This window comes from Dendrobates tinctorius, unplaced genomic scaffold (assembly GCF_039654945.1).
Source record: "Dendrobates tinctorius isolate UK_male_01 unplaced genomic scaffold, ASM3965494v1 ptg000450l, whole genome shotgun sequence".
Taxonomy (NCBI): Eukaryota; Metazoa; Chordata; class Amphibia; order Anura; family Dendrobatidae; genus Dendrobates; species Dendrobates tinctorius.
The window spans coordinates 614,105-628,842 of record NW_027362112.1 but is presented as its reverse complement, the minus strand read 5'-3'; the positions used below and the strand labels follow the sequence as shown (position 1 = coordinate 628,842).

At 60.8% G+C, this 14,738-nt stretch overlaps 1 protein-coding gene across 2 annotated transcripts in view; it reads right to left on the bottom strand.

Moving 5' to 3' along the window:
* Positions 1-14,537, bottom strand: part of CSNK2A2 (casein kinase 2 alpha 2) — a 30,217-nt gene extending 15,680 nt beyond the window's left edge. For both annotated transcript variants that reach the window (XM_073564387.1, XM_073564388.1), the window contains exons 1-5: positions 14,238-14,537; positions 11,988-12,099; positions 6,298-6,399; positions 6,150-6,200; positions 6,000-6,059 (exon numbers count right to left, since the gene is read on the bottom strand). In XM_073564387.1, the coding sequence (XP_073420488.1) occupies positions 6,000-6,059; positions 6,150-6,200; positions 6,298-6,399; positions 11,988-12,099; positions 14,238-14,341 (429 nt within the window). In that variant the 5' untranslated portion in view covers positions 14,342-14,537. The remainder of the gene's footprint in view (positions 1-5,999; positions 6,060-6,149; positions 6,201-6,297; positions 6,400-11,987; positions 12,100-14,237) is intronic.
* Between the last annotated feature and the right edge of the window lie 201 nt (positions 14,538-14,738).

Genomic DNA, 14,738 nt, shown 5'->3' with positions numbered 1-14,738 from the left:
GACAGGACCGACCATAGAGAACCCCTGTGTACAGACAGGCCTGACCATAGGGAACCCCCGGTGTACAGACAGGACCGACCATAGAGACCCCCCAGTGTACAGACAGGACCGACCATAGAGAACCCCCTGTATACAGACAGGAGCGACCATAGAGACCCCCCAGTGTACAGATAGGACCGACCACAGAGACCCCCCAGTGTACAGACAGGCCTGACCATAGAGACCCCCCAGTGTACAGACAGGACCGACCATAGAGACCCCCATGTGTACAGACAGGCCTGACCATAGAGAACCCCCAGTGTACAGACAGGACCGACCATAGAGACCCCCATGTGTACAGACAGGACCGACCATAGAGACCCCCATGTGTACAGACAGGACCGACCATAGAGACCCCCAGTGTACAGACAGGACCGACCATAGAGAGGACCCCCGTGTACAGACAGGACCAACCATAGAGACCTCCGAGTGTACAAACAGGACCGACCATAGAGACCCCCATGTGTACAGACAGGCCTGACCATAGAGAACCCCCAGTGTACAGACAGGACCGACCATAGAGAACCCCCTGTATACAGACAGGAGCGACCATAGAGACCCCCCAGTGTACAGATAGGACCGACCACAGAGACCCCCCAGTGTACAGACAGGCCTGACCATAGAGACCCCCCCAGTGTACAGACAGGACCGACCATAGAGACCCCCATGTGTACAGACAGGCCTGACCATAGAGAACCCCCAGTGTACAGACAGGACCGACCATAGAGACCCCCATGTGTACAGACAGGACCGACCATAGAGACCCCCATGTGTACAGACAGGACCGACCATAGAGACCCCCAGTGTACAGACAGGACCGACCATAGAGAGGACCCCCGTGTACAGACAGGACCGACCATAGAGACCTCCGAGTGTACAAACAGGACCGACCATAGAGACCCCCATGTGTACAGACAGGCCTGACCATAGAGAACCCCCAGTGTACAGACAGGACCGACCATAGAGACCCCCATGTGTACAGACAGGCCTGACCATAGAGAACCTCGTGTACAGACAGGACCGACCATAAAGACCCCCATGTGTACAGACAGGACCGAACATAGAGACCCCCATGTGTACAGACAGGCCTGACCATAGAGAACCCCCAGTGTACAGACAGGACCGACCATAGAGACCCCCATGTGTACAGACAGGCCTGACCATAGAGAACCTCGTGTACAGACAGGACCGACCATAAAGACCCCCATGTGTACAGACAGGACCGAACATAGAGACCCCCATGTGTACAGACAGGCCCGACCATACAGAACCCCCAGTGTACAGACAGGACCGACCATACAGAACCCCCGTTGTACAGACAGGACCGACCATAGAGAACCCCCGGTGTACAGACAGGACCGACCATACAGAGCCCCCGGTGTACAGACAGGACCGACCATAGAGAACCCCCGGTTTACAGACAGGACAGACCATACAGAACCCCCGGTGTACAGACAGGACCAACCATACAGAACCCCCGGTGTACAGACAGGACTGACCATACAGAACCCCCGGTGTACAGACAGGACCGACCATAGAGAACCCCCGGTGTAGAGACAGGACCGACCATAGAGAGACCCCCGGTGTACAGACAGGACCGACCATACAGAACCCCCGGTGTACAGACAGGACCGACCATACAGAACCCCCGGTGTACAGACAGGACCGACCATAAAGAACCCCCGGTGTACAGACAGGACCGACCATACAGAACCCCCGGTGTACAGACAGGACCGACCATACAGAACCCCCGGTGTACAGACAGGACCGACCATACAGAACCCCCGGTGTACAGACAGGACCGACCATACAGAACCCCCGGTGTACAGACAGGACCGACCATACAGAACCCCCGGTGTACAGACAGGACCGACCATACAGAACCCCCGGTGTACAGACAGGACCAACCATAAAGAACCCCCGGTGTACAGACAGGACTGACCATAGAGAACCCCGTGTACAGACAGGACCAACCATACAGAACCCCGTTGTACAGACAGGACCAACCATAGAGAACCCCCGATGTACAGACAGGACCAACCATAGAGACCCCCGAGTGTACAAACAGGCCTGACCATAGAGACCCCCTGGTGTAGAGACAAGCCCGACCATAGAGACCCCCTGTGTACAGACAGGTCTGACCATAGGGAACCCCCGGTGTACAGACAGGACCGACCATAGAGACCCCCCAGTGTACAGACAGGACCGACCATAGAGAACCACTGTGTACAGACAGGCCTGACCATAGGGAACCCCCGGTGTACAGACAGGACCGACCATAGAGACCCCCCAGTGTACAGACAGGACCGACCATAGAGAACCCCCTGTATACAGACAGGAGCGACCATAGAGACCCCCCAGTGTACAGATAGGACCGACCACAGAGACCCCCCAGTGTACAGACAGGCCTGACCATAGAGACCCCCCAGTGTACAGACAGGACCGACCATAGAGACCCCCATGTGTACAGACAGGCCTGACCATAGAGAACCCCCAGTGTACAGACAGGACCGACCATAGAGACCCCCATGTGTACAGACAGGACCGACCATAGAGACCCCCATGTGTACAGACAGGACCGACCATAGAGACCCCCAGTGTACAGACAGGACCGACCATAGAGAGGACCCCCGTGTACAGACAGGACCGACCATAGAGACCCCCGAGTGTACAAACAGGACCGACCATAGAGACCCCCATGTGTACAGACAGGCCTGACCATAGAGAACCTCGTGTACAGACAGGACCGACCATAAAGACCCCCATGTGTACAGACAGGACCGAACATAGAGACCCCCCATGTGTACAGACAGGCCTGACCATAGAGAACCCCCAGTGTACAGACAGGGCCGACCATAGAGACCCCCATGTGTACAGACAGGCCTGACCATAGAGAACCTCGTGTACAGACAGGACCGACCATAAAGACCCCCATGTGTACAGACAGGACCGAACATAGAGACCCCCATGTGTACAGACAGGCCCGACCATACAGACCCCCATGTGTACAGACAGGCCCGACCATACAGAACCCCCAGTGTACAGACAGGACCGACCATACAGAACCCCCGTTGTACAGACAGGACCGACCATAGAGAACCCCCGGTGTACAGACAGGACCGACCATACAGAGCCCCCGGTGTACAGACAGGACCGACCATAGAGAACCCCCGGTTTACAGACAGGACAGACCATACAGAACCCCCGGTGTACAGACAGGACCGACCATACAGAACCCCCGGTGTACAGACAGGACCGACCATAGAGAACCCCCGGTGTACAGACAGGACCGACCATAGAGAGACCCCCGGTGTACAGACAGGACCGACCATACAGAACCCCCGGTGTACAGACAGGACCGACCATACAGAACCCCCGATGTACAGACAGGACCGACCATACAGAACCCCCGGTGTACAGACAGGACCGACCATACAGAACCCCCGATGTACAGACAGGCCTGACCATACAGAACCCCCGGTGTACAGACAGGACCGACCATACAGAACCCCCGGTGTACAGACAGGACCGACCATACAGAACCCCCGGTGTACAGACAGGACCGACCATACAGAACCCCCGGTGTACAGACAGGACCGACCATACAGAACCCCCGGTGTACAGACAGGACCGACCATACAGAACCCCCGGTGTACAGACAGGACCGACCATACAGAACCCCCGGTGTACAGACAGGACCGACCATACAGAACCCCCGGTGTACAGACAGGACCGACCATACAGAACCCCCGGTGTACAGACAGGACCGACCATACAGAACCCCCGGTGTACAGACAGGACCGACCATACAGAACCCCCGGTGTACAGACAGGACCGACCATACAGAACCCCCGGTGTACAGACAGGACCGACCATACAGAACCCCCGGTGTACAGACAGGACCAACCATAGAGACCCCCGGTGTACAGACAGGACCGACCATGCAGAACCCCCGATGTACAGACAGGACCAACCATAGAGAACCCCCGGTGTACAGACAGGACCAATCATAGAGAACCAACCTACCACCACCCAATCACAAACACACAAACACCTGAGTAGCCAGTAGAGGTTATATGTCCGAGGAGACGAGCGCCTGCTCCTAAACGGAGGCGGTGGGGACCATAGTATGGCTCACTGAACTTGGTGAAAACATTGTCTCCGAAAATGCCCATAAAACACTGACCCTCAGTAAGAGGTATTCTTCGCCAGCCAGTCGTCCCGTAGACCAGGCCGTATAAAGTGCTAGATGGCCAAGAACTCCGCTACCTGGATGTGAGACGCCTAAGCTCGATGTACAAACCTGCTCCGGCCACTCCGCTAGTAAATGCCGGAGCATGCTTAGTGATGTACAGTCCCTATCAGATACAGGACTTCTATAGCACAGGTGCAATCAATCCCAAGAGCACAGGAAAAAAGCAAAAAGCATGCCCAGAAAAGACCATAATAGGTTACTTATCTGAATCCAGTACAGGACCGACCATAGAGACCCCCGGTGTACAGACAGGACCGACCATAGAGAGACCCCCCGTGTACAGACAGGACCGACCATAGAGACCCCCGGTGTACAGACAGGACCGACCATAGAGACCCCCCGTGTACAGACAGGACCGACCATAGAGAACCCCCGGTGTACAGACAGGACCGACCCATAGAGAGACCCCCGTGTACAGACAGGACAGACCATAGAGAGACCCCGGTGTACAGACAGGACCGACCCATAGAGAGACCCCCGTGTACAGACAGGACCGACCATAGAGAGACCCCTGGTGTACAGACAGGACCGACCAGAGAGAGACCCCTGGTGTACAGACAGGACCGACCATAGAGAGACCCCCGTGTACAGACAGGACCGACCATAGAGAGACCCCCGTGTACAGACAGGACCGACCATAGAGAACCCCCGTGTACAGACAGGACAGACCCATAGAGAGACCCCCGTGTACAGACAGGACCGACCATAGAGAGACCCCTGGTGTACAGACAGGACCGACCAGAGAGAGACCCCCGTGTACAGACAGGACCGACCATAGAGAGACCCCCGTGTACAGACAGGACCGACCATAGAGAGACCCCCGTGTACAGACAGGACCGACCATAGAGACCCCGGTGTACAGACAGGACCGACCATAGAGAGACCCCGGTGTACAGACAGGACCGACCATAGAGAGACACCGGTGTTCAGACAGGACCGACCATAGAGAGACTCCTGGTGTACAGACAGGACCGACCATAGAGAGACTCCTGGTGTACAGACAGGACCGACCATAGAGAACCCCCGGTGTACAGACAGGACCGACCATAGAGAACCCCCGGTGTACAGACAGGACCGACCATAGAGAGACCCCCGTGTACAGACAGGACCGACCATAGAGAGACCCCTGGTGTACAGACAGGACCGACCATAGAGAGACCCCTGGTGTACAGACAGGACCGACCATAGAGAACCCCCGGTGTACAGACAGGACCGACCATAGAGAACCCCCGTGTACAGACAGGACCGACCATAGAGAGACCCCCGGTGTACAGACAGGACCGACCATAGAGAGACCCCCGGTGTACAGACAGGACCGACCATAGAGAACCCCCAGTGTACAGACAGGATCGACCATAGAGAACCCCCCGGTGTACAGACAGGACCGACCATAGAGAGACCCCCATGGACAGACAGGACCGACCATAGAGAGACCCCATGTATAGACAGGACCGACCATAGAGAACCCCCGGTGTACAGACAGGTCTGACCATAGAGAGACCCCCGTGTACAGACAGGACCGACCATAGAGAGACCCCCGTGTACAGACAGGTCTGACCATAGAGAGACCCCCGTGTACAGACAGGTCTGACATAGAGAGACCCCCATGTACAGACAGGACTGAACAGAGACCCCCCATATACAGACAGGACCGACCATAGAGACCCCCATGTACAGACAGGACTGACGCCAGCCTCCCCCGTACCTTCAGCAGCTCGTACATGTAGTAGCGGATGTCGTAGTCTGTCAAGATCTGGTACAGTTGCTACAGAAGCAAAGTAAACAGTCAGAGGGCAACGCGTCCCCCCGACCCTCGGCCCGTCCCCCCCGACCTGTCCGCTCAGCCCACACTCACCTTGAAGTCTGTGTTATTGATGTACTCAAACACCAGAGCTGGAGTCTTGGACTATGGAAGAACAACAGAAGAATATAACCCCCATCATCCTTCCTCCACCCCCTCTGCAGAAGAAAAGGGGGTCACAAACTTATGGAGGAGGACTCACCACAGGGTCCTTGATGGTGTCCAGCAGGCGGATGATGTTGGTGCCTCCCCGCAGGTTCTCCAGGATCTTCACCTCCCGCTTTATCTTCTTCTTCTTCACCGGCTGCAAAACCCAAATATCAGCGGGGAGAGGGGGAAAGGGGACGGAGCGAAGGGAGGGGTAAGGGGACGGAGCGAAGGGAGGGGTAAGGGGACGGAGCGAAGGGAGGGGTAAGGGGACGGAGCGAAGGGAGGGGTAAGGGGACGGAGCGAAGGGAGGGGTAAGGGGACGGAGCGAAGGGAGGGGTAAGGGGACGGAGCGAAGGGAGGGGTAAGGGGACGGAGCGAAGGGAGGGGTAAGGGGACGGAGCGAAGGGAGGGGTAAGGGGACGGAGCGAAGGGAGGGGTAAGGGGACGGAGCGAAGGGAGGGGTAAGGGGACGGAGCGAAGGGAGGGGTAAGGGGACGGAGCGAAGGGAGGGGTAAGGTGACGGAGCGAAGGGAGGGGTAAGGTGACGGAGCGAAGGGAGGGGTAAGGTGACGGAGCGAAGGGAGGGGTAAGGTGACGGAGCGAAGGGAGGGGTAAGGGAAAAAGCGAGAGGGAGGGGTAAGGGAAAAAGCGAGAGGGAGGGAGGGGGAAGAAAAAGCGGGAGGGGGAAGAAAAAGCGGGAGGGGGAAGAAAAAGCGGGAGGGGGGGGAAGAAAAAGCGGGAGGGGGGGGGAAGAAAAAGCGGGAGGGGGGGGAAGAAAAAGCGGGAGGGGGGGGGAAGAAAAAGCGGGAGGGGGGGGAAGAAAAAGCGGGAGGGGGGGGAAGAAAAAGCGGGAGGGGGGGGAAGAAAAAGCGGGAGGGGGGGGGGAAGAAAAAGCGGGAGGGGGGGGGAAGAAAAAGCGGGAGGGGGGGGAAGAAAAAGCGGGAGGGGGGGGAAGAAAAAGCGGGAGGGGGGGAAGAAAAAGCGGGAGGGGGGGGGAAGAAAAAGCGGGAGGGGGGGGGAAGAAAAAGCGGGAGGGGGGGGAAGAAAAAGCGGGAGGGGGGGGGAAGAAAAAGCGGGAGGGGGGGGGAAGAAAAAGCGGGAGGGGGGGGGAAGAAAAAGCGGGAGGGGGGGGGAAGAAAAAGCGGGAGGGGGGGGAAGAAAAAGCGGGAGGGGGGGGGAAGAAAAAGCGGGAGGGGGGGGGAAGAAAAAGCGGGAGGGGGGGGGAAGAAAAAGCGGGAGGGGGGGGGGAAGAAAAAGCGGGAGGGGGGGGGGAAGAAAAAGCGGGAGGGGGGGGAAGAAAAAGCGGGAGGGGGGGGAAGAAAAAGCGGGAGGGGGGAAGAAAAAGCGGGAGGGGGGGGGAAGAAAAAGCGGGAGGGGGGGAAGAAAAAGCGGGAGGGGGGGGAAGAAAAAGCGGGAGGGGGGGGAAGAAAAAGCGGGAGGGGGGGGGAAGAAAAAGCGGGAGGGGAGGGGGAGGGGAGGGGAGGGGGAGGGGAGGGGGGGGGGGAAGAAAAAGCGGGCGGGAGGGAGGGAGGGGGGGAAGAAAAAGCGGGCGGGAGGGAGGGAGGGGGGGAAGAAAAAGCGGGCGGGAGGGAGGGAGGGAGGGAGGGAGGGGGGGGGGAAGAAAAAGCGAGAGGGAGGGAGGGAGGGGGGAAAGAAAAAGCGAGAGGGAGGGAGGGGGGGGAAGAAAAAGCGAGAGGGAGGGGGGGGAAGAAAAAGCGAGAGGGAGGGAGGGAGGGGGGGAAGAAAAAGCGAGAGGGAGGGAGGGGGGGAAGAAAAAGCGAGAGGGAGGGAGGGAGGGGGGGGAGAAAAAGAGGGAGGGAGGGAGGGAGGGAGGGGGGGAGAAAAAGAGGGAGGGAGGGAGGGAGGGGGGGGAGAAAAAGAGGGAGGGAGGGGGGGGAGAAAAAGAGGGAGGGGGGGAGAAAAAGAGGGAGGGGGGGGGAGAAAAAGAGGGAGGGAGGGAGGGGGGGGAGAAAAAGAGGGGAGGGAGGGAGGGGGGGGAGAAAAAGAGGGAGGGAGGGAGGGGGGGGAGAAAAAGAGGGAGGGAGGGAGGGGGGGGAGAAAAAGAGGGAGGGGGGGAGAAAAAGAGGGAGGGAGGGAGGGGGGGGAGAAAAAGAGGGAGGGAGGGAGGGGGGGGAGAAAAAGAGGGAGGGAGGGAGGGGGGGGAGAAAAAGAGGGAGGGAGGGAGGGAGGGGGGGGGAGAAAAAGAGGGGGGGGAGAAAAAGAGGGAGGGAGGGAGGGAGGGGGGGGAGAAAAAGAGGGAGGGAGGGAGGGAGGGGGGGGGAGAAAAAGAGGGAGGGAGGGGGGGGGAAAAAGAGGGAGGGAGGGAGGGGGGGGAGAAAAAGAGGGAGGGAGGGGGGGGAAGAAAAAGAGGGAGGGAGGGGGGGGAAGAAAAGGAGGGGGGGGGAAGAAAAAGAGGGAGGGAGGGAGGGGGGGAAGAAAAGAGGAGGAGGGAGGGAGGGGGGAGGGAAGAAAAAGCGAGAGGGAGGGAGGGGGGAAGAAAAAGCGAGAGGGAGGGGGGGAAGAAAAAGCGAGAGGGAGGGGGGGAAGAAAAAGCGAGAGGGAGGGAGGGGGGGAAGAAAAAGCGAGAGGGAGGGAGGGGGGGAAGAAAAAGCGAGAGGGAGGGAGGGGGGAAGAAAAAGCGAGAGGGAGGGAGGGGGGGAAGAAAAAGCGAGAGGGAGGGAGGGGGGGAAGAAAAAGCGAGAGGGAGGGAGGGGGGGAAGAAAAAGCGAGAGAGAGGGAGGGGGGGAAGAAAAAGCGAGAGAGAGGGAGGGGGGGGAAGAAAAAGCGAGAGGGAGGGAGGGGGGGAAGAAAAAGCGAGAGGGAGGGAGGGGGGGAAGAAAAAGCGAGAGGGAGGGAGGGGGGGGAAGAAAAGCGAGAGGGAGGGAGGGGGGGAAGAAAAAGCGAGAGGGAGGGAGGGGGGGGAAGAAAAAGCGAGAGGGAGGGAGGGGGGGGAAGAAAAAGCGAGAGGGAGGGAGGGGGGGAAGAAAAAGCGAGAGGGAGGGAGGGGGGGAAGAAAAAGCGAGAGGGAGGGAGGGGGGGGAAGAAAAAGCGAGAGGGAGGGAGGGGGGGGGAAGAAAAAGCGAGTGGGAGGGAGGGGGGGGAAGAAAAAGCGAGAGGGAGGGAGGGGGGGGAGAAAAAGCGAGAGGGGGGGGGAAGAAAAAGCGAGAGGGAGGGAGGGAGGGGGGGAAGAAAAAGCGAGAGGGAGGGGGGGGGGAAGAAAAAGCGAGAGGGAGGGAGGGGGGAAGAAAAAGCGAGAGGGAGGGAGGGGGGGAAGAAAAAGCGAGAGGGAGGGAGGGGGGGAAGAAAAAGCGAGAGGGAGGGAGGGGGGGGAAGAAAAAGCGAGAGGGAGGGAGGGGGGGAAGAAAAAGCGAGAGGGAGGGAGGGGGGGAAGAAAAAGCGAGAGGGAGGGAGGGGGGGGAAGAAAAAGCGAGAGGGAGGGGGGGGGAAGAATAAGCGAGAGAGAGGGAGGGAGGGGGGGGAAGAAAAAGCGAGAGGGAGGGAGGGGGGGGAAGAAAAAGCGAGAGGGAGGGAGGGGGGGGAAGAAAAAGCGAGAGGGAGGGGGGGAAGAAAAAGCGAGAGGGAGGGAGGGGGGGAAGAAAAAGCGAGAGGGAGGGAGGGGGGGAAGAAAAAGCGAGAGGGAGGGAGGGGGGGAAGAAAAAGCGGGGGGGGGGAAGAAAAAGCGAGAGGGAGGGAGGGGGGGAAGAAAAAGCGGGGGGGGGGAAGAAAAAGCGAGAGGGAGGGAGGGGGGGGAAGAAAAAGCGAGAGGGAGGGGGGGGGGAAGAAAAAGCGAGAGGGAGGGGGGGGGAGAAAAAGCGAGAGGGAGGGAGGGGGGGGAAGAAAAAGCGGGAGGGAGGGGGGGAGGGGGGGAAGAAAAAGCGAGAGGGAGGGAGGGGGGGAAGAAAAAGCGAGAGGGAGGGAGGGGGGGAAGAAAAAGCGAGAGGGAGGGAGGGGGGGAAGAAAAAGCGAGAGGGAGGGAGGGGGGGAAGAAAAAGCGAGAGGGAGGGAGGGAAGGGGGGAAGAAAAAGCGAGAGAGAGGGAGGGAGGGGGGAAGAAAAAGCGAGAGGGAAAAGCGAGAGGGAGGGGGGGGAAGAAAAAGCGAGAGGGAGGGAGGGGGGGGAAGAAAAAGCGAGAGGGAGGGAGGGGGGGAAGAAAAAGCGAGAGGGAGGGAGGGAGGGGGGGAAGAAAAAGCGAGAGGGAGGGAGGGGGGGGAAGAAAAAGCGAGAGGGAGGGAGGGGGGAAGAAAAAGCGAGAGGGAGGGAGGGGGGGGAAGAAAAAGCGAGAGGGAGGGAGGGGGGGGAAGAAAAAGCGAGAGGGAGGGAGGGGGGGGAAGAAAAAGCGAGAGGGAGGGAGGGGGGGGAAGAAAAAGCGAGAGGGAGGGAGGGGGGGAAGAAAAAGCGAGAGGGAGGGAGGGGGGGGAAGAAAAAGCGAGAGGGAGGGAGGGGGGGAAGAAAAAGCGAGAGGGAGGGAGGGGGGGAAGAAAAAGCGAGAGGGAGGGAGGGAGGGGGGGAAGAAAAAGCGAGAGGGAGGGAGGGGGGAAGAAAAAGCGAGAGGGAGGGAGGGGGGAAGAAAAAGCGAGAGGGAGGGAGGGGGGAAGAAAAAGCGAGAGGGAGGGAGGGAGGGGGGAAGAAAAAGCGAGAGGGAGGGAGGGAGGGGGGGAAGAAAAAGCGAGAGGGAGGGAGGGGGGGAAGAAAAAGCGAGAGGGAGGGGGGGGGAAGAAAAAGCGAGAGGGAGGGAGGGGGGGAAGAAAAAGCGAGAGGGAGGGAGGGGGGGAAGAAAAGCGAGAGGGAGGGAGGGGGGGGAAGAAAAAGCGAGAGGGAGGGAGGGGGGGGAAGAAAAAGCGAGAGGGAGGGGGGGGAAGAAAAAGCGAGAGGGAGGGGGGGGAAGAAAAAGCGAGAGGGAGGGAGGGGGGGAAGAAAAAGCGAGAGGGAGGGAGGGGGGAAGAAAAAGCGAGAGGGAGGGGGGGGGAAGAAAAAGCGAGAGGGAGGGAGGGGGGGGAAGAAAAAGCGAGAGGGAGGGAGGGGGGGGAAGAAAAAGCGAGAGGGAGGAGGGGGGAAGAAAAAGCGAGAGGGAGGGAGGGGGGGAAGAAAAAGCGAGAGGGAGGGAGGGGGGGGAAGAAAAAGCGAGAGGGAGGGAGGGGGGGAAGAAAAAGCGAGAGGGAGGGAGGGGGGGGGGAAGAAAAAGCGAGAGGGAGGGAGGGGGGAAGAAAAGCGAGAGGGAGGGAGGGGGGAAGAAAAAACGAGAGGGAGGGAGGGGGGAAGAAAAAACGAGAGGGAGGGGGGGAAGAAAAAGAGAGAGGGAGGAAGAAAAAGCGGGAGGGAGGGAAGAAAAAGCGAGGGGGGGGGAAGAAAAAGCGGGAGGGAGGGAAGAAAAAGCGGGAGGGGGGGAAGAAAAAGCGAGAGGGGGGGAAGAAAAAGCGAGAGGGGGGGAAGAAAAAGCGAGAGGGGGGGAAGAAAAAGCGAGAGGGGGAAAGAAAAAGCGAGAGGGGGGAAAGAAAAAGCGAGAGGGGGGAAAGAAAAAGCGAGAGGGGGGAAAGAAAAAGCGAGAGGGGGAAAGAAAAAGCGAGAGGGCGCGAGGGGGAGGGAAATAAAAAGCGAGAGGGAGGGAGAAGAGGAGGGGAAGCAGGCCAGAGGGGGAGGGGTTAAGTGGAGGGGAAAGGGGAGGGGCAGTACAAGCAAGAGGGAAAGGGGACATTAGACGGAAGAGGGGGGTAGCAGACATAAGGGGCGGGGAAGATGTGCCCACCTTTAAGATCTTCACTACTACCCTCTCATTGTTGGTGATGTTTATGGCCTCGAACACCTCGCTGTATTTCCCGCGGCCGAGCTTCCGCACCAGCTGATAATCCTCTTGGTTCCTGAAATAAATTAAAAAAAAAAAACGGGAATAAGACCGGGTGGTTCCTGAAATAAATTAAAAAAAAAAAACGGGAATAAGACCGGGGAGACGAGCGGCGCCGAAAATGCCGAGCAGAAACAGATGTCCTACTCCACATCCCGCAAGTGTCCGGCCCCATATCAGCCCCTCAACAGTCCGTTGCCTTCGCCATACGCCCGCTGGGGATCAAACCCAATAAGTATGCCCCCCCCTCCGTACTCCCCTCCGGTCTAGTGCCCCCCCTCCATACTCCCCTCCGGTCTAGTGCCCCCCCGCCGTACTCCCCTCCTGTGAGTGCCACCCCTCCGTACTCTCCTCCTGTGAGTGCCACCCCTCCGTACTCCCCTCCTGTGAGTGCCCCCCTCCTGTGAGTGCCCCCCTCCGTACTCCCCTCCTGTGAGTGCCCCCCTCCGTACTCCCCTCCTGTGAGTGCCCCCCTCCGTACCCCCCTCCTGTGAGTGCCCCCCTCCGTACTCCCCTCCTGTGAGTGCCCCCATCCTGTGAGTGCCCCCCTCCGTACTCCCCTCCTGTGAGTGCCCCCCTCCGTACTCCCCTCCTGTGAGTGACCCCCTCCGTACTCCCCTCCTGTGAGTGCCCCTCCCCTCCTGTGAGTGCCCCCCTCCGTACTCCCCTCCTGTGAGTGCCCCCCTCCGTACTCCCCTCCTGTGAGTGCCCCCCCTCCGTACTCCCCCTCCTGTGAGTGCCCCCCCTCCGTACTCCCCTCCTGTGAGTGCCCCCCTCCGTACTCCCCTCCTGTGAGTGACCCCCTCCGTACTCCCCTCCTGTGAGTGCCCCTCCCCCTCCTGTGAGTGCCCCCCCTCCGTACTCCCCTCCTGTGAGTGCCCACCTCCGTACTCCCCTCCTGTGAGTGCCCCCCCTCCGTACTCCCCTCCTGTGAGTGCCCCCCTCCGTACTCCCCTCCTGTGAGTGCCCCCCTCCGTACTCCCCTCCTGTGAGTGCCCCCCTCCGTACTCCCCTCCTGTGAGTGCCCACCCTCCGTACTCCCCTCCTGTGAGTGCCCCCCCTCCGTACTCCCCTCCTGAGTGCCCCCCCTCCGTACTCCCCTCCTGTGAGTGACCCCCCTCCTGTGAGTGCCCCCCTCCGTACTCCCCTCCTTTGAGTGCCCCCCTCCGTACTCCCCTCCTGTGAGTGCCCCCCTCCGTACTCCCCTCCTGTGAGTGCCCCCCCTCCTGTGAGTGCCCCCCTCCGTACTCCCCTCCTGTGAGTGCCCCCCTCCGTACTCCCCTCCTGTGAGTGCCCCCCTCCGTACTCCCCTCCTTTGAGTGCCCCCCTCCGTACTCCCCTCCTTTGAGTGCCCCCCCTCCGTACTCCCCTCCTTTGAGTGCCCTCCTGTGAGTGCCCCCCTCCGTACCCTCTCCTGTGAGTGCCCCCCTCCGTACTCCCCTCCTGTGAGTGCCCCCCCTCCGTACCCCCCTCCTGTGAGTGCCCCCCTCCGTACTCCCCTCCTGTGAGTGCCCCCCTCCGTACTCCCCTCCTGTGAGTGCCCCCCTCCGTACTCCCCTCCTGTGAGTGCCCCCCCTCCGTACCCCCCTCCTCTGAGTGCCCCCCTCCGTACCCCCCTCCTCTGAGTGCCCCCCTCCGTACTCCCCTCCTGTGAATGCCCCCCTCCGTACTCCCCTCCTGTGAGTGCCCCCCTCCGTACTCCCCTCCTGTGAGTGCCCCCCTCCGTACTCCCCTCCTGTGAGTGCCCCCCTCCGTACTCCCCTCCTGTGAGTGCCCCCCTCCGTACTCCCCTCCTGTGAGTGCCCCCCCTCCTTTGAGTGCCCCCCTCCGTACTCCCCTCCTGTGAGTGCCCCCCTCCGTACTCCCCTCCTGTGAGTGCCCCCCCTCCTTTGAGTGCCCCCCTCCGTACTCCCCTCCTGTGAGTGCCCCCCTCCGTACTCCCCTCCTGTGAGTGCCCCCCTCCGTACTCCCCTCCTGTGAGTGCCCCCCTCCGTACTCCCCTCCTGTGAGTGCCCCCCTCCGTACTCCCCTCCTGTGAGTGCCCCCCTCCGTACTCCCCTCCTGTGAGTGCCCCCCTCCGTACTCCCCTCCTGTGAGTGCCCCCCTCCGTACTCCCCTCCTGTGAGTGCCCCCCTCCGTACTCCCCCCGGTTACCCCCAGTTCGGGATGTGCGCCTCATAGTCCCAGTATTCGCGGCTCCTCAGGCTGTTCACGTCGGCGTACACACGGGCTCTGCTCCCGGCCTGCGGGCCTGGCATGGCGGCGGCGGGGGGTCTGGAGCTCAAGCCCCGCGGCCCCGGGACAGGGAGGCGGCGGGAGGCCGCTCGCAGGAGGAGAGAGGCGGCCGCACACAGCACAGCCAGGCCGGGATCACAGGCTTCCGGGACTGACGGCGAGGAAAGGACGGGCGGCGCCTCCAGAGCACAGCGACCCCTGCAGGCCGGAGGAAGGCGGCGCCGCTCCCTGCACTACCGGCGGCTGCTTCACGGGCTGCTCCGAGAGCCCCGACATCCCGAACCCCGACATCCCGAACCCCGACATCCCGAACCCCGACATCCCGAACCCCGACATCCCGAACCCCGACATCCCGAACCGCGACATCCCGAACCGCGACAACCCGAACCCCGACATCCCGAACCGCGACATCCCGAACCC